At 45.1% G+C, this 18975-nt stretch overlaps 1 protein-coding gene across 1 annotated transcript; it reads left to right on the top strand.

The window, feature by feature from the left end:
* Positions 1 to 2862: 2862 nt before the first annotated feature.
* On the top strand, positions 2863 to 6746 carry LOC146194891 (uncharacterized). The gene is made up of 3 exons (XM_084596145.1): positions 2863 to 3336; positions 5747 to 5954; positions 6321 to 6746. Exons 1-3 carry the CDS (start codon positions 2863 to 2865, stop codon positions 6713 to 6715), a joined length of 1077 nt encoding a protein of 358 aa, XP_084452271.1. The 3' UTR covers positions 6716 to 6746.
* The last annotated feature ends 12229 nt before the right edge of the window (positions 6747 to 18975 follow it).

The following is an 18975-nucleotide window of genomic DNA, read 5'->3' as shown; positions in this document are numbered from 1 at the left end:
ACGTTTTTTCTCCTTGACGCCCGCCGGCCGGCCGCAGCAGTGAGTGAAGCGCGAGCTTTTGGGCCAGGTCTGCGCTCTAGGAGTGCACAAAATTTTTGAAAAATTGCAAGAAAAGCACTGAGAATGCCGAAAGTAAAGTTCATGAATTGATTGGTTTCTTCTTAGAACTGTTTGAATGGGGAATACTGATAAACAAAGCTTTCAGGCGAGTTCTGTGCTACAGACACTTTTTAAGTCTCATGATAAGGTTTTACTTTGTGCACTTAATCTAGTACTGCCTCTTACTTTGTGTTTGTTTTTTTAGAGCGTGAAATCTGTCACCGCGTTAAAACTTCAGAAAGCGATTCAGGCTGGTGCTTTGAAGTTCAAGATCAGAGAAGGTCAAAGCAGGACTTAGTCTATTTCGCTACTGTCAAGCTATCTCTCTAAGCATAGTATATGTCACGTGATCAACCATGAGATTGGATTATTGGTTAATTGTACATGTATTTCGATCAATTACTGAGCCAAATAATTTGATATTTAGTAAATTGCAATTAAAATTTAAATTTTAGCTGCAACATCGAACCGTATACCGTTGGAAAGCTTAGGCCAAATGTAATGGCACTGTGCTAGTTAGCGATCCGCGATATACTTAGTTAATTAGTTAATTTTGTATAAAACCAAATTTTGAGCTATTCCTTGCTGCTTCGAGGCAAAGAACAGGTTTGCCACGGCAGTCTTGATATGATGCTGATGGAGGAATTAAATAATTTTTTGAGTACGCGGCCCCTCACTGACTTCACGTGTGGTTAAAAGACAGCAGGGTACACTGGGAGAAGTGGTGGGCCCTATTGCCGACACACTGAAGTTCTGGGGCAAGCATGCTGTGGTCTCATGCGCTATGTAAAAGAGCTTGATTTCATTGAACGCAACAATCAAATAAAAAAATTACAAGGTGCACATAGGTCTTCAACGTGCGGAAATGAGAAAGCATATAACTGTCAATTCAATAACTATCGCTATCCTATCTATCACTATATCTACTAATGCCAGAGACCTATCGTAACTGTCACTATCCGCAACGAACACTATCACCTCACTATCCGGGCCTATTACTATCATTTACTATTATTATCCGTAACAGTCACCATCATTACCTATCACTATTCATAACCATCACTATTTAATCTGATGCCGTCCCATGACCCATTGATATACTTCAATTTTCATTGACCTTCGTTGTCAGTCATATCTCTATTATCTCATTATATCTGACGAGACAACTATACATTGACTTTTAATTCTTATACTTTCTTGTTTTCTCAAAAATGGAGGTGGGAAAAGAGCAAGCCACAGAAATAACTGACTACTATCAGCGCGAGGTTCATGTCTCTGTCGAGGAGGCTTCCTTTACTTCAGGACAGGTCGGTGAGAGAAAATTGATGGAACTGCGTTTGGCCTGTTTTTTTTTTCGAGTTCGTGTAATATTGGCGGCTCAAACTGGTCTTCAGTGAAATGTAGCTAGAACATAGAGCGATAAGTTAATCACTCAGGCTAGGTGAAAAAAAATCTTCTTGGATACAATTGAAATGAGTAATATGTTACAGTGTTAAGAATTGTTGCTCGCAAAATGTTCCCATATTTTTACATCATAACTATAATCATTATTGATTGTTTAAGTTTCGTAAATACAGAAAATTGATGCAATGATTCCGGCTGATTTGACATCGATGGGATAACTTTTCTCGCAATAAATGAATACGCGGAATCGCGGTTTTAGAGCTCCAGCTTTCAAAGCGAAGGTAACCTGCCAACGCCTAGTAGTCATAGTCAAAGTGAAGCGTGTGTGATCATATGAACACCTCCTGCACATTGGCCGTATCCCTGATAAAACGAACGCATATTTTTTAACCCACGCGTGCGTCGAAGCACGGCAAGACACATTCAAGCATTGAAAAAAAAAATGCCGTACGACCTAACTAGTGCAGATTACCCGCAATACCTCGGGTTTACTTGCCAGAGTTTTTCAGGGCCAGCATTCATTGCTCCCAAGTAACCGACGCACACTACAAGTACAAGCTGGAAAGGCTAGCTCCTCTACAAGCCCGAATTTTGATTTTTAGTGAAGGAGGCCAGGGATCCTAGCATAATCGCGACAAATGCAATCGAGAGACTGTAATTTTCCAGTTATCTCTGACAGCAAAAAGCAGATAATAGTGCCCTATTTCTGACTGTACAGAAGTCGACAGCGTGTTAAAGGATGGAGCCTCGCAGAATATTCAGCATGCTGCAGAGGACAACTTAAATGTTATACAATGAACATGTTGCCGCCGCAAAAATATTGAGGAGCAAGCAAGAATAAAAAACGCAGCATCAGGTAACGCGTTATTAGAGAGATTTAGCTTACCGGAGACGTATTACGTCTCCCGGAGACGTACAGACGTAGACGTATCGGACGCCTACTGCGCATGCGTGAAAATTGATGTAGACGTATTCGGCTGACACCGGGCAAAACACGTTTTAGCTGTACGTATCGCCCATACGTAAGACGTATCGCTAGACGTACATGCGGATGATGATGACGGCTATCCAATAAAAAAAAATAGAAGCTATTTGTAATAAATACTTCATATAATGCCACAAAAATGACACATGCAGATCCCCCGAAGTCATTATGTTGGCGTTTTGGCTGTGTTTCGAATAATTATTAATTTGAGCTCGCTTTTAACCACTTTGCCGCCTGCAGCAAGCCCGAAGAATCCAAGCCGCGTTGCGTTAAAACCGTTGAGGTTCTTTTTTGTGCTCGTGTACTGGTGTGCGGTTGTGTGCTAGCTTGATCTTGCGGTCGGTGCAACCCGTGCAACTTGTCCACGCTACACCATGCCTTACAGCGTCCTTAACGACCGGCAACTTCTAAGCACGCTATCGTGGGAAGAAATTGAGGAGATGCAGAGATTTCAGCGGGAGCGCGACGTTCCGAAGCCTCGGAGGAATCTGCGTGAACGTGGCATCCTCAACATCGACGCCATCGACAGCACAGTCTTCTTCAGAAATTTCAGATTTCAAAAAGAGGATCTTGGAGAGCTGCAGTCAGGCCTTCTCATTCCAAGTGAGGTCACCAGTGCGCAGCGGGTCAAGGTCTCCGGCTCCGAGGCACTTTGCATGACCTTGCGCCGACTTGCGTACCCTAATCGGCTGTGCGATTTAGAAAATATGTTTAATCGGCACAGCTCGGTCATTTCGAGCGTCGTGTCCAAGACCTTGGCACATCTGGAGTTTTACTTCGGCCACCTACTGTACGATCTGACAGTCCACAAGTGGCTTGATCTGCAAGCCCTTCAACGCTTCTCCGAGGTAAGTAGCGCATGTGGCTGTGGTAGCTTGACGGTTACAAACCAAATTAATGATATCAGTAGTGCTTTAACTGTCTCAGATATATATGCCCGCCGAAAAATGTAAAACAAGGCTGACTGGCTGTGGCGTATCAGTAGAAAGCTTTGAATGCGCATTAGCGCTAATCCTAAGGTTCAGAGCTTATCAAAACAGTCCGACACTTTTGTGACCGCCTGTAGAGCTTTCATTAAAATAATAATAATAATGAAGTCGGAGCGGATTCCAAGCGATAAATTCTTTGTTTGAAGCGAGTGCGCGACGTCGTATCACCCCGCGTGCGCACTGGAACGCGCTCACGCGCTGTGCATTGCACATCATCCCCATCAGCTTCCATGTGTGCTCAAACGCTTCAGTGCCTTCTACTTGATTTGACTAAGTTAAAATTTCGTAATCAAAAGGCATCAGAGCTCATGCTCCTAGGGAGGACAGGAGGCTAGTTGTGTAGGCCGTTTCAAGCAGGTGAGCTGTTTTGACGACGGTACAGCCTAATTTATATAAACGATTACAGTTTGACCCGTGGCCAGTCACCGACCGTCTGCTGTAATCATTCAATTCAATTCCTTTTTTTTTTTTCCCCACGTCAATCTACCTAGGTACACATGTGCGAAGGCAGCACATTTACCCCTCCTGCTCTCCAGCTCTGTTGCAGAGCTCTGGGAAGGTGTCAACATCGAATTTAGTGAAACTGGCCAACGTTCCTAATGCAACCAGTGCCGTGCTACTTTTTGATCTTACCTACTAGCGCAGCAATAAGCTCTTCCACAATCACATGTACAAGCCATTTTTTTTTCCAAAATGAGGCAAGTCCATAAAAACATGAACTGAGAAATATGCAGAAGGTTGTTATCAGCACAAATTATTTCTTAATTTGCTTCATATAATACAGATACTCAACACAAAAATTTAACAAAATTTTATGCAATAATTTAAACAATCGTTAGCAATTTTGGATTGGGCCCTTGTCTACTCGAAAATCTATATTTGACCCTACTCTTACTGAAAAAAAAAAAAAAAATTCAGAGCCGCTTATAGTTTCTCTTTGTGAAAAGAATACCTGTAAATGATCATACTCTGATTACAGCTGATGAAGAGTTGAAATACTCATTTGCTCTAAAGTGAGCAGACAAATGCTTAGTGTGCTTCGGCTTCAAGCAAAGATGTGAGGCAGTTTTCTATTGATAGAAATGAGCTGCAATGTATTTAATGAAGAGCTATTTTAATTTAGTGCACCATTGTATTGCCGGGGAATGGTAGATGCACATAGGACGCACAGCAACAGGACAGCGGCAAGTTCGTTTCTTTGCCAATTTCAGCTATTTGCTTATGTTACTAAATGCAGAAAGCTGCAGCCAACACGCTTAACTAAATGCAGTCTTTATAAGTTATTTTCCTGTCTTTATGCACAAATTGCATCGTCTGCTGCGGGTGTTTTGTCTTCTGCCTTCAGATCTTGCTCTGATCTCTTCGTATCCTAAGCAGTTGATAAGGAAGTACCTCTGGAAAAGAAATAATTGAATTTACACCCAAAGTAGTCCACCCTATCATGCTAAAGCTGAGAAAGAAAGCTGTCAAGAATAGAATAGATTTTGCTCATTTCCATCTGCACATCAGCAGAATCTGGCAAATTTTTTATTTCACACAAGATTTCTGCGCAATTCCTGGCTTTTATTGACATCCTTACTGTCTCAAACTGTTTGCAAAGGTAGGATGCATATATGATCCTCCAATTAAAAAAAAAAAGTTAAGCTAGTTTAGATCTACAAATTTGGCTTATAAAAAAACTTCAAGTGTCTTTGATAGTATTGAAAAAATTCCAAGAGACTATGGAATCTGCACTGCAGAAATGTTAAAGCCTAACCGGTGCTGGTGCACACGGTGCATCACATTTGCTCTCATCATCATTATCAACTGATTGCACTGTCATTATCTTTGTTAATGCCATCATTGTCATTATCACTAATTGCAGTGTCATTGTCATCGCTAATGTCATGTTTACATTTGACTAGGAGAATTATGTGTTTCGCGATCCCGGACGTGGCACAGTTGCCTAAAGCGCTCGGCTGGTGATTTGAGGGATCAAGGTTTGATTCCTATTGGAGACAGGATTTTTATTTGTTCTGATGGCATCATCATGACGTCATTTCATTGACAGCTGTAGTATGGCCGAACAAATGAATGCCAACATTATGAGCCATTAAAGGATTTCGCCTTAGCAATGTTGGGCCTGTACGAGTGAACTCCCTTGGGAGCAGTGCATTATGCTACGGCAGAGTAAAGAAGGTGCACGCTGAAAGGTTATTTTCTCCTGACTACTGTGTAGGGACTCTGTAAGCGATCATTGCTTGCAGCCAGTTCAATTTTTCCTCCTCAGGCTGTGCATGCAAAGGGGGCCCCTTTGCCCAACTGCTGGGGCTTCATTGATGGAACGGCAAGACAAATTTGCCGACCTTCTGTAGGTCAGAAGGAGAACTTCTCAGGGCACAAGAGGCACCACGTGCAGAAGTATCAGGCACTTCTGTGTGCCAATGCCATAATCTGCCAGCTGGATGGACCATTTAAAGGCAGGCGTCACGATGCAGGTAAGCCTGTTCAGTCATGTCTTCATTGCAGTAAGTAGCCATAATGTTTTTCATATTCAGCGATGCGCATTTTCAGATTAAAGCCTAATATCTCTGCAACAAAAATTCCACAAGTACTTTTATATTTTTTAGTTCGTTTTTGGGAAAAGGATACTCAACGACCGGCCTCATGAAAAACGGCATTTCATGTGTAAAGAAACACGGCACTTATGTGATGCAAGGTTGTGTTAGCATGTGGTATTTTATAAATTTGTAGGGAAAAATACCTAAAAACTCGCAGTTGTAATTACATCTCATTATGCAAAGAAACAAAGGCACCTGTATGGATCCTAATTGGATATATTTTAAATTCTTGCTATCTTCTAGGGATCCTCAAGGAGACTGTGCTGTATGAGAATCTTCAAAAGCTCACCATGGGGCAGAAATATGTGATTTATGGTGACCCAGCGTACCCCCTGCGGCCCCTACTCTACAAGCCATTTGGAGGTGCCATACTGCAGCCTCATCACGTTGCCTTCAACAAGGCAATGAGCACTGTTAGGCAAGCCGTGGAGTGGGGGTTCGGCAGTGTAGCACGGGATTTCGCTTTTATTGATTATTTCAAAAATCAAAAGTTGAGATGGCAACAGGTAGGCCGCATGTACAAAGTTGCCACTTTGTTAACAAACTGCCGCACATGTTTGTACGGCAACCAAGTTTCTATGTATTTTAACTTGTGTCCACCTCAATTGAGCGGGTACCTTGTGCCTTTCCAGACCTAAGTGTCAGCTTACGTCCTGCAGTCAAAAAATTGGGAAAAAAATGTTTTGAGGCTGCCTTTCTCAGCAAAAGATGGACAGGCTTGGCAAGCAGCGAGTTCCATAGTTGAAGGCATCTGTCACTAGTTGCAGAGTTCATCTGTGTATTCCTTACAGCAGTATAGCAGCACGCAGTGATGCACATGTTAGAAATAGGGTAAGTGCGCTAGGAAAACGAGTGGACAGGAGGCTCGCAAACTCGCAACTGGATTTAACTAAGTAAAGATGACACGTATAGAGTGGACAAAGCCATGTGCTCAACGCTATAGTTTTGCTTTCTGTATATATGTCATTTTTCAGTTAGTAAAATACAGTTGTGAGCCTGTGTGCATCCTGTCCACTTCTGTTTCTGTTACGTGTTTTCTGGAACAGTTACTTCATTTCCAAGATGAGCATCACTGCATGCAGCAATGCTGCCTAAAGATTTATGCTGTTCATCTGTTGATGCTCATTGCCGCCGAGATGCAGCTTTATGAATTTTTTTTTTACGCACGGTGGCAGCAAGATTTATCTCTAATGATTGCAGCAGTACCTGACTATGTCCACATTGTTCCAGATTGTTGTTGTAACACTCCACGCTCTATCATGATGCTTTCTTGCCAGTCTGAAGTTGAGCACAGCGGCGAGCCATAGGCATTCTATGGCTCGATGACCACTGAGCATGCTTGTTCCTAATTATCTCCCGCCAACTTGTTTAGTCTTTTGTAGGTGCAAGTCAGTCCAATAAGGAGTTCATTTGGGAGCTCTGCCAGTCTCCTAACTGATTGTCTATAGCATGGTGGTGTTGAATCCTGTTGAGGTACCTTATGCCCCTGAATATGGAGCAAGCCACACAGACACTGCATCTAGATTTTTTACAGTCTCATCTCCCCCATCTTCTGTGGACTATCTGATGCGGAACACGGCTTGATCTTTTTGAATGCGTGAGCGAAATTGAGGCAAGTTTACTTCATACTTCAGGGATATGCCAGTACCTGGTATGAAAATCATGAAGTCTTTTTCAAGAATTTGAATGCTTTCAAGAAGGAACTTTGGTAGGCTTTCTCAACCATGGTTAGAAAAGAGAGTTCAGTCTCTTAAATCCAAAATTGAACTCCTCAACTCACCCTCTCTCTCTTATGTCAAAAAGGTAAAGCCTCTCCTCTGCCGTGCTGGCCCAGAGATGGCAAAAGAAAGAACTCCCTGGTGCGCAGCGCCCAAGGGTAACATTTTGCGAGTCTTCTACGCAAGCGTGTCGAACTTCAAAGCAGCAGCTACTAATAAGAAGGCCATGGATGCCTGGATCCGCCAGTTCACCCAACCACTTCAAATGCTCTGGAAGCCACTATGATAGATAACCTGTGGGATCGTATTTGTGAGATAATTCGGGAAGAGCTGTGCTGACTGGCTGCTACTGTTGTTCCAACAGCCTCAGGTGGCAATGCTTATGGACATCTGTGAAGAAATCCAGCATGCACTTAGCTCTTGGCCATCGTTGACTGCAGTGGAAGCTCTAGCCATAACTTACGCCTCTATAGTACACAGTCTGGGTCGCATAGCTGCACTTCAGACCCTCTTTGACTTAAACCAGTTGTTGAAAGAATGCCGCTTCCCAGGCCCCACCCTTCTATCATACAAGCGATGCCCAAGCCCAAGGAAATGCAAAGCATGGAGGACTTCAAGCTACTGCCTCTTGTTCTTGCACTGCGATGAGGTCAGCCATATTGTCATGCCTCTGCATACAAATTGGTTCAATTCAATTGTTCAGTCGTGTCCGACTCTGTGTGACCTTATAACCATATGACGCCAAGCTTTCTGATTTCCCACTATCTTTCTCGTAAAGATTGAGGGGCACAGAACAGGTAGGCCAGTAATATGATGCTTAGATGGCATCCTCGGGGCATTGCAGATGAATCTGTGCACAGACGTATAGGCATGCTTGATCCTGCCATTGCTGCCCTAAAGCCACGCATCGGCCACCAAATACAGCTGACTACCTGCACAGGGGAGAGCATGCGTCATCAGGTCATGTATCCCGTTCCCCATCAGCGATCAGCACACAATTTGTGTCACTGGGCTACAGCTACACTGTGCCTATCTGAAGAAGGTACCCACTCATTGTAGGAGAAACTGTAGTGAGTAAATTATGGAGATGAGGTTGATTTGCAGTGAAGTAATAAGGATGTGCTGACAAATGGTGATGGTGCATCTGCTACAGGGGCTTCAATGACGACATGACGATAGTTAAAGATGATTGCAAGAATATTGCACCAGTGCCATTAGTAGTGTGTAATGATGACCTGGTGACAGTGCAATGACGATAGGTAAAGACGACTGCAAGAATATTGCACCAGTGTTGTTGAGTAGTGTGTAATGATGACCTGGGGACAGTGTGCTGGCCCTAAAAATGATGATGACACCACCAGCTGTATGAGCCCGAACCTACGATTTGCATTTTGGTCAATCAGTCTATGTCGGGGTTATGATCTGCACTGACGTGTCTTCTCATAGCTGGCCTCAGGGCAGACCAAGGCTCTTGCCACCCTTGACTTGATGGCAGAGGTCACCCTTTCACTCAGAATGCGCATAAAGCAGCTTGTCCATGAGGTCACTTGGCAGCTGTTGCTTCTTCCCGAGCCGACCATTAAACTCGGCATTGATCCTTCAGCACATGGTCCAGAAGCAAGTGTCTGAGGCCCTGCCGTCAGTTTTCAGCCCGCCTCCCGTTGCTGCACTGCTTACTTACGCCGAAGTTGCCTAACAGGCACTGGCAACATTTGTCAGTTTCTGACCGCCCCTCGGGCAACCATCATTGCTGCTGCCTTACCACCTCTCCAGCGTTTTAAACCATGCTGGACTCTGGACAACGTGCCTATGTGTTATGCCTTCAGCATCGCTGGACACGTGATGCATCACTGCCATTGCCGTGTCTTGCCTGCTGCTGACAAAGCTGACCATTGAGCATACGCTTATGACCCTTCTCATCACATTACTTGAATCTTACCTCCTGAGCCCTTGGACTACCATAGGTGCCCTTTGTCTGTCACCGTTCCATATTTATGTGTCGCTGCTCAGCTTCCTCCATACACTGTCATCCGATACTGCCACAAGAAATCTAGTGATTGCAGTTCCGGAGGCAACAATTGCCTTTTCGTTGATCAGTTGAGATTTGCCTTTACCATCAAATGTGATCAAAGTTCCTATGGAGGGCACTGATGCTCTTGCCCCTTTCTGATATTGGTATTGCTGTGTCCATGTTGAGTGAGAACCTGTGCTGCCAGATGCAAAAAGTGATGATGCCGTTATCTGGTTTTTCACTTAGTGTTGCTAATTCACAGCTCAAGCCTTTGGCCTCATGTACTGCTAGAGTCATTATTTAGGGCTTTCTGTACACCACTGAATTTATTGTTTGTTCATTGAGCTGTCATGACCTCATTGATTGCACTTGTACCCAAGTTGAGCCCTTTCCCTGTAGTAATATGACAGCTTCAGTCTACCATATCGCCACTTGGCGAGTTCAAGGATGTGACGACTTCGGTTCACTGTTGTCTCCCATACTCCTTTGACAGCTGTGCCACGGCCGCTCAATGGAGGCGCACTTGGGTGCGGCTCGTCGCGTCACCCAGAAGAGCCGTATTGCGCCTAGTTCTCATCGCCACCGCTCCGGGACGAGTCCGGGCGGAGAGCTGCGCGCAGTGGCCGTAGCTGTGCTTTCGTTTCGGCGTCCGCGTGGTCGGCGCTTGCTCAATTTATGATTATGATCGACATTTCGCACATTATGTGATGCTACGTGCAAGTTTGCTATTGATAAGGTGATAGCGGCATGTCATCATCACTAGGCTTTTCCAAGTCATTCGTGGTCTTCCGTTTACAACGAGAACGAGGCAGTCTTGTGCTTCGCTGAGTGCGCACCCATTTAGTTGCGTTTCAACCACTGTACTAACGTATTAGATATTACAATCTTCAAATCGGGACACGGTTTGGGGCATTTATTCAGCGTGCACTTTTCTGGAAACTTAAAATTCAGGACGTAGCGTTCAACATTATTGTTCAGCCTGTTTCTCCGTTTTCATTGGAAGTAATATTCAAGTTGGTACCACCACCAAAACATACTAACACAAACTGTTGCAAAAGAAACAACACAAGACAGCCAGTTCAACGGCACGCCCGCAAGCTCAGGCAATTTTTTTCTCGTTTGATTATGAAGCCGCGTGATGCACAGAAGACACGCAAGCTTATTTTACAAGCGAAGAACTTTCCTCGAAAAAGGTTTATGTGCAAGCGTGATTTTTTCCACTGTCTGATTGATGTTGCCTGTCCAGTAGGTTAGCAGTGGTCGCATTAGTGTGGTTAGGTCCTTAATGTGACTGCAGTCTTCTCTCTCTCGCAAATCAACTCCGGAAATTGCACAAAATATGGAAGAAGGGACGAAACTAGCATGTTGCATAGCTTGCTGCTTCTTATGACCTCCGGGCACTTCATCACCTTGCTAACAAAGATGCAGGGGGATTTTCAGATACCTTAGGCGTCCATCATCAAGAATTTTGCAGGAATCACAAGGTACAAAGTTAATAAATGGATGGGGACTAATAAAGTAAAATTATTGACACTCTAAAGTAAGCACTAGAAGTTATTGAAGCTTTGGTAATATATAAATAATGAAAACAGGGCAGGCACTGAGAACAGAATAAATAAGAATGTTTCATGAGATTCTGTAAAACTATTGATACTTTCTCTTCAAATGGACGTGCAAGGTAACCAGCCAAGAATCCAATCGGTGCTAACTCTATGTCAACTGCTGGTTCACACCACAAATGAATGAATCCAAGCTGACTTTGGAAACTCTCTCGCAGCAGACGTGATGGCAGCAGGCAAGGTACGACTTTCATAATCACGAATGCCAAGTTTTATAGCTGCCTAATTGTTGATAGGTGCATTTGCAGACTGATGCTTGCAAGATGCCAACCTGCACAAAGCATGGCAAAATGTGTATAATCTCAGTAAATATATATATTTTTTTTCGCTAGTGGTACCTTCACTATTTTCTCCGAGGTGAAAACTGCAGCCCTTGCGTCAACTTTGTCGTTCCCGCCTTTGAATTGCCTTAGGCTGCTAAAAAGCGATACTAGAGACCCGTTTTCAGAGCCTGCTTTAAGGCATATCGGAAGCTGAAAATAAGATTCAGTTAAATGCAATGCACTATAGTAAGGCACACAGAAGACATTGTTGTAAGATACTTGATGTGATCAAGATGGTACTTAATTTGCGCCACTGTGGATCTGGTTGTCATGATTGTTGCTTCGTACGTTTGTTTGGTTAGCCTTTGCTTCGACGTGCCTCCTTGGACCTAAATGTCTTCGATATGGCAAAGTCCAACTCTAACCAAGAGAGTCACTTGTCATCTGACAAATAGAGCGGCTCCTCTTGGTGTCTCCCTGGCTACACTTATGCGATGTTGGGCAAGGCATACCATTTTGATATCGCCATAAAAGTGATCGTGGCGGAGCTATCTTGAAACACGCATGCTTCAGGATGACATGGGGGGTTGTCCAGGAGGAAATGAAGTGTAGCTATAACAAGTGGGGAAAATAAAGCTATTGACCTGCGCACATTAATTTTTTCAAGGTTGTTTGGCTCAACATGAGCCCGCGTAAGTAACTTAACTTGTAATGTGGGCAGTTCGGGAACACGGAGGAGACAGCTGAAGGAAGCAGGATCTTCAGTTTTATGTTCTTCCTGTAATCGTCATCTGTGAAGGGCAGTGAGTATACTAGTGACTTGTCACTCGGCTCCCACCGGTTTCCTTTTCCATCCTAGCCCCCCCGAGATATGTTTTTCAGCCATGCTGCTCGACGTTGTGAATCGCACGGGAACTCATAGTAACCGATCTTTTCCTGCTTTCGTGGTGCACAGCAGCACACAGCAGTTGCCTGGCATGGTGCTGCATACGCTTAGGACGCTGTTGACACAGGCACCGATGACACGCATGCAGAACTATCAGAACCACACAGTTATACTGAGTAGTCAAAACGATAACACGCGCCAACCCAGCCAGCGCGCTCCTTCTGTGCCGTCTGCTCGTCCGTGCCGGCGGCGCGTTGTCATGGAGTGGTGGCGCCCTCGCAGAGAATGACGGCAGAAACTGTAACTTCTCCCAATACGCGCTTCCCCAGCCATTGAGGCGCGACGCGACGGGCCGCACCAAGTGCGCCTCCATTGAGCGGCCGTGGCAGTGCTCTGGACCAGCAGCTTCACTTGTTCCCAGCACTGACTTCGAACCGTGAGTGGCACAAGACGCTTGTGACCGCAAATATGCACTAAACCAACGGTCCGAACGCTGTACTTGAGTGTGCCGCATGGGCCGCCTCTTGCGTCTTCACCCAAACAGTTGTGTGCGCGGTTGTGTAATGCCTAGATTAAGGAGAGGTGGCATTGGAATTATAAAAGTGTATGTGTGTGTGAAGTGGCATCTGCTTTGGCGAACGTGGTGGCGAACCACCACAGCCTGTCATCGTCAGGCTGTCTGATGGCTTGAGTGAGAACTTTTGCTGCCAGATGCGAAAAGTGATGATGCCATTTCATGGTTTTTTACTTCATGCCGCTAATTCACAGCTCATATACCCTTTGAGGGCATGCACTGCTAGAGTCATTATTCATACTTTTCTGTGCATAACTGAATTGTACTTTCATTGAGCTGTTATGATGTCAACATGGGCTGATATTTTCTACCAGTGTCAGGCCTTCATTGTACTTGTGCTGAAGTTGAGCCCTTTCCTTTGGCAACATGTTAGTTGGTACCTCTAACATGTGTGCCAAATTAATTCTGACTTATGATGCTGAGACCCTGTCATGTTTTGCTACGCTGCTATGATCTCTTTTCTGCGACTTTTTGGAGGGCCTGTCATCTTTGAGTCATCTGACGGCTTTACACCTCCTTACAGTTTACCCCCTGTCGTTTGCCGTGCTTACTGTAGAAACTAGCTGCAGTGTAATAGCCATCATCAATCCCCTCAGTTACTCCTCTTTCTTTGTGGTAAATGTCTGGTACATGTTCAGTCTTTCACCTTTGTGGTCGACTGCGGCAGTGATGACGACTCTTGCCACTTACCCGTAATCGGTAGCTGTGCTTACTACTTCCGCTCATCTAGCCCGCATTGTCTTTGCCAGCTTCATTGAAGATAAGCTTATGCCGAAATGACTCTTGGCATCATTGTTTGGACAGTCCGTCAATTGTCACCAATCGGATCAACACTGACGCCTACTCGCTGCTGTGCCAATGCCTAAATCACGTCTCGGCGACTGAACATCATAATCGACGAACAGATGGCTGACATGGTTCAGCGAGGTGTCATTCAACCAATGCAGTCTTTTGGCTGTCCTCGTTGTCATTGTCACCAAATAAGATGGCTTTATCCAATTTTGCTTAACTACTGTTGCATGAATAACATGACCTGCAAGGCTGTCTATCCCTGCAAGGCAAGGCCGCTACCAATGCCTGGCAACAAGAAAGCCATCGGCAGATTTCTTAGGGTGTGACTTTTCTACGTACCGCTAAACATTTGCCTGCAACACTGGTCCTTGAAATAGCTGACAAAAGCAGATTTTTTTCTTTTTTTTTCAAATGGGAAACATTGCAAGAAAACGCCTTCAGAGAACTTCAGAATTGCTTACTGTCCTCTTCAGTACTCGGCCACTTTTGATAATAATGCACCCTAAAAAATATTGCTGATTTTCTGAAATACATGGCGTTCTTTTTTTCTTTCACGAGTACTCTTCAAGTTCTATCACAGTTCCTGCTCTGCCCAGTCAGTGCGCCCCTCAATGAAAACCACTTCTCCCCACTTGTGGACCAGTAGAAGTGCTGAAGAACCTCTTCAAACAGGGGGAGGGAGGGGGGATGGGATTTGTGAGGTTTGCTGTGCTGCTGCAGTACCGAGAACACGTCGCAGAATTGAGAGTAAAAAATGCACCCAATAAGCCAGAAGCGCACCACGGCCTGGTGAGGACGTGGGGAAGAGGCTACATCTCTGCATTGGTATGCATGTTGTTAAAAGGGATTAGACTTCTTCCAACACCGTGCCACCCGCTTATCATCATCATCAGCCTGACTATACCCACTGCAGGGCGAAGGCCTGTCCCATATTTCTCCACTTAACCCGGTTCTGTGCCAGCTGCATCCACTTGACCCCCGCGAACTTTACCTCATCCGCCAACCTAACTTTCTGCCGCCCCCTGCTACGCTTTCCTTTTCTTGGAATCCAGTTTGTTACCCTAAGCGACCATCGGTTATCCTCTCTTCGCACTACATGTCCTGCCCATGCCCATTTCTTCTTAATTTCTTCCCCGCTTATCGCACACCCGTAACTGCAGATGTCATGCCCGAGTTGCTTTGCATTGCGGCCCCATCCAGTAGTGCAGCCAGAGCTCGAGTTTCACCAACATGGCATCAGTGCCATAGATGCTCCTCCCTCTGTTTCTGCATTCCTTTTTTTAATTTCCATGAATGAAAGTCTCCTTTGAGTGTCTCGAATTTTAACCCTGCAAAACTGTATAGCCAGGCCGGAACTATCGTTTTTTTTTGTTTTTTTTTTGCGGCTGTGGGTTTTACGCAACCTGAAAATCGCTTCACAGGCCCCTATTTGAGAAACACTGGCCTCTGATATGCTCATAGCATTTACCACTATGTGGCACGACTTTGAATTCCTTTTGGTGAAGCAGTGGCCACAGGCCTCTAACGGTGTTTTCAACATTGTAGCTGAGGCTGAGTTTTGAGCAAGGTTGTGTACATATTTTTGTTTTGAATCATTGTGTATGTTTTCAATTATAAGAATGCAAATATTTTTTAAAATGTGTAATTGAAAATGGAATGTTTTGTAATGCCTATTGCAGATAGTTTTATACCTGTGTTTGCCAAACTGTGGCCTCAGCTACTTATGCACCATAAAATGCAAGAACAGAAACAGATTGACAGCATTTGTGTTGCAAAATGTATCTGGGTTTATTGGCAAATTGAACATGGTCGAAAGTTTTGGAGAAAATAAACTGGTGCTACCTGCAATGTGGTATAGTACCAACATAACTTTCATTCTTTCATCAGTGCAGTCAGTATCTTGTCAACTGATTGCAAAGATTTCACCAGCTGATCTTCACATGTCCAAGTTCAGCTTGAAGGGGCAGTGTTTGTCACCATGTGCTGCATACAACTTTAGTGTTGTATTCTTCTTCCTTCCTGCAATAAAAAGGCGTAATGTTTGCAGAAATTATTGTACAAGTGAAGCCATTATGAGGAAGCTGGAGGTTTTTAAAATCTCTACAGTTGGTATTGCAGTGAATAACTATGCACATAATTATTCATGGAACATCTGGGCATATGGCATACCTCTATATAGCCAGGGCTGGTCTTACCTTATTTGGCGCCCTATGCAACTATGCGAACTGCTTGCAAGACTATCCCCTTTCCTCTTTTTAAAGAGCACACGGCTAATGTCGCTTGTGAAGGACGAAAGACAAGGGGAAGATGAGGAGATGGAGGGGGGAAGGGGAGCTCTAACTGCAGATCGGCACCCCCTTCATGCTGGCGCCCTATGCGACCGCACTGGTCGCCCACCCCAAAGGCCAGCACCATATATGGCACAGAAGTACAGCAGTCTCCTCCTGTGAATGCACATATGTATCATACCCGTTGATGATGTATTCAGCCGTAATGGCACATACCCACGGTTGGAAATAGGCCATGGTATATAGCTGATGCAAAATGCTCGCGGACAAGGAATTGACTATTTTGATAATTACGAGTTTTAAACTAGAATTTTATTTTTAAAAAAAAACGAAAAGGCAGTGAATTCTCATTGTAGCAATCTACCTTGTCTAATTATATAGTCATGAACAGAATCACACACTGCTTTTAGGGTGTGTCTCTTGGCACTTGCCTCGAAGGAGCAAAGAATCGGGACAGAACAGGCACTACACAAGCGAGAGGAACCTCCAAGTAAAATCTGCGGAGAGAAGTGAATCTCCAGCGGGAGAGGAAAACTTGATGTATGGACTCGATTCTCCCACAACTCGCAAAGGTCGGTCATAGATAGCCCAGAACGGCATAAATAAGTATTCTGCAGTGCAAGAGGGCCATGATACCTCACATTACCTTGAACTGTACATTCGCACACTGTAAGAAAATTTCAGGTTTCAAATCAGATGCAGCACGGAGAGGCTCATGGCTCAGGTAGTGGAGATGTTGGAAGCGTTAAGTTTGCTATAGGTAGATATACTGTTTTTGGGTTGTCCCGGGACAATAGGTTCACCAACGGCAGACTTTGCTAAAAAGTCTGCCTTCTCCTTAGGCGCAATACCACAGTGCCCAGGGGCCCAGTGAAAGCGAACGTCTATGTGGTGGAATAAAAAAAAAATATGACCGTAACGGCTGAGAGGTGTATCCCTCGGAATGCTTTTGCACTGTCGAGACAGACTGTCTGAAAGTATAGTAACTTTAGAGATATTGCATGAAAACGTTTTACGCCCAACTCAGTGGTAAGAAACTCTGCGACAGAAATAGGGGTATAGTCATGCCCAAAATGAATAACTACTATCGGGAGTCCGGGAGTATGTGCCAATACATGTGTTTTTATTTTGCAGGGAGGCGTCTGTAAAAATGGCAATATAGTTAGGAAAATTGGTTAGATAATCCTCTAAGATGGCGTTAATGCTCTACTATTGGATGCTCTTTCTCTTGTCATTTCTTGGACTAGCACTCCTGCTATTTCCTCGGGGCCACCTTCTGTGATGAATGGCATGTTTCCTGTTTGCATCAAAGTATGTGTCGTGTTCGCGTGTTGTCAATGTAGAAAAGACATATGCGCTACTGTTAACTTTGTTTATTAACCAGACAAGAGGGTGTGACCAGCGTCGGCCGAAGCAAAAGCCGAACTGGTTGGCCGAAGAACGGAGGGAACGCACGTCCACAAATGGGACTTGCTTCCCCGAACAACGGGAGGGTGAGGGAGCCTGCCGTGGGGCTGTCCTGCTGGGCGCGGACAGGGGGCATGTTCTCGCGGTGCGGAGAGGGGTTCCAGGGTCTGTCCATTAACACGCACTGCTCTAGTCAAAGAAAGAATGAGAACACAACACTTCAAACACAACACTTCCTTCCCCCTTACAAAGTTCCCTGATAGCATGCAGGGCGTCGGTGAGGACGCGTGGAGATGCGCTGGCTCTGGGCGCACAGGGAAGAACCATTTGTAGACTGGTTGTTGTCCACTGTGCTTTCTAGGTCTGCCCTGGGTGCCTGAGGAGGATGGTGGCTATGTGGGAGGATGGTTCAGATGTCCTCGCTGCTGCTGGACCGCTCTCGGAATGCGCCATAAATCCACGCAGCTGGTTGAGGTGTCGGCGCATCACTGTTCCATGTATGTTGATGAGCAAAGACCGCAGGCCTATGCGTCTCACAACAGTAGCTTCCTCCTAGCGTGGTTTTCTGAGAAACTGGCGGGCGAGGACGCGCTGCCCCTCAACAAGTGTTCCGGAATCGGTTTTTCTTCCCGGGTCAGCTCTGTTTCTGGCTCAGTGAGAACAGCTGTAAGCTGCGTTCGCATTTCGCATTCGAACATCATTTTTGCTGGGGTCTAGCCTGTCAAGTTTTGAACTGTCGTGTGCTGCTTGAAAAGAAAACGTGCAAGGCGGCACTGCAGCAACCCTGTCTAGTCTCTTTCAAGGGCACGTTTTAGCTCTGCCATGTAGTGCTCGACATGTCCGTTTGTCGCTGGGTGGTAGGGGGCCGATGTGACTGATGAGATCCCGTTGTTGCGATAAAACTTGAGAATCTCCGCAGACATATATAGTGTTCCGTTGTCCGGCACTACCTTGCGGAGAATTCAGAACGTTGCGAGCAGTGATTGAAGGTTGTCAATGACTGCTGCTGAAGTCGTTTGTCGCATTTCCCTTATCTCAAGCCATTTTGTGTAGGCATCTAAGAGCACAAGGAATGTGCAGCCTTCAATTGGGCTTGCAAAATCAATTTGCAGGGTGTGCCAAGGTGTGTGTGGCTTTTCTCATTCTGGAAGAGGAGCTCTCGGCGGATTGATCCGGCTGCTTTGCCAAGGCTTGCAATTTCGGACTGTCGTTTCAGTGTCGTGATCTATGTTAGGCCACCGCATGTAGCTTCTGGCACACGTTTTCATGGCAGCGATGCCCCTGTGTCCGCCATGGATGAGTGACAGCTAGTGCGTGTAGCTCTCTCGGAATCACAACTC

The sequence above is a fragment of the Amblyomma maculatum genome, chromosome 3, assembly GCF_055883805.1.
Source record: "Amblyomma maculatum isolate TAMU_Amacu chromosome 3, ASM5588380v1, whole genome shotgun sequence".
In the NCBI taxonomy this organism is placed as follows: domain Eukaryota; kingdom Metazoa; phylum Arthropoda; class Arachnida; order Ixodida; family Ixodidae; genus Amblyomma; species Amblyomma maculatum.
The sequence above is the reverse complement of the archived record's forward strand: the minus strand, read 5'-3'. Positions and strand labels throughout refer to the sequence as shown.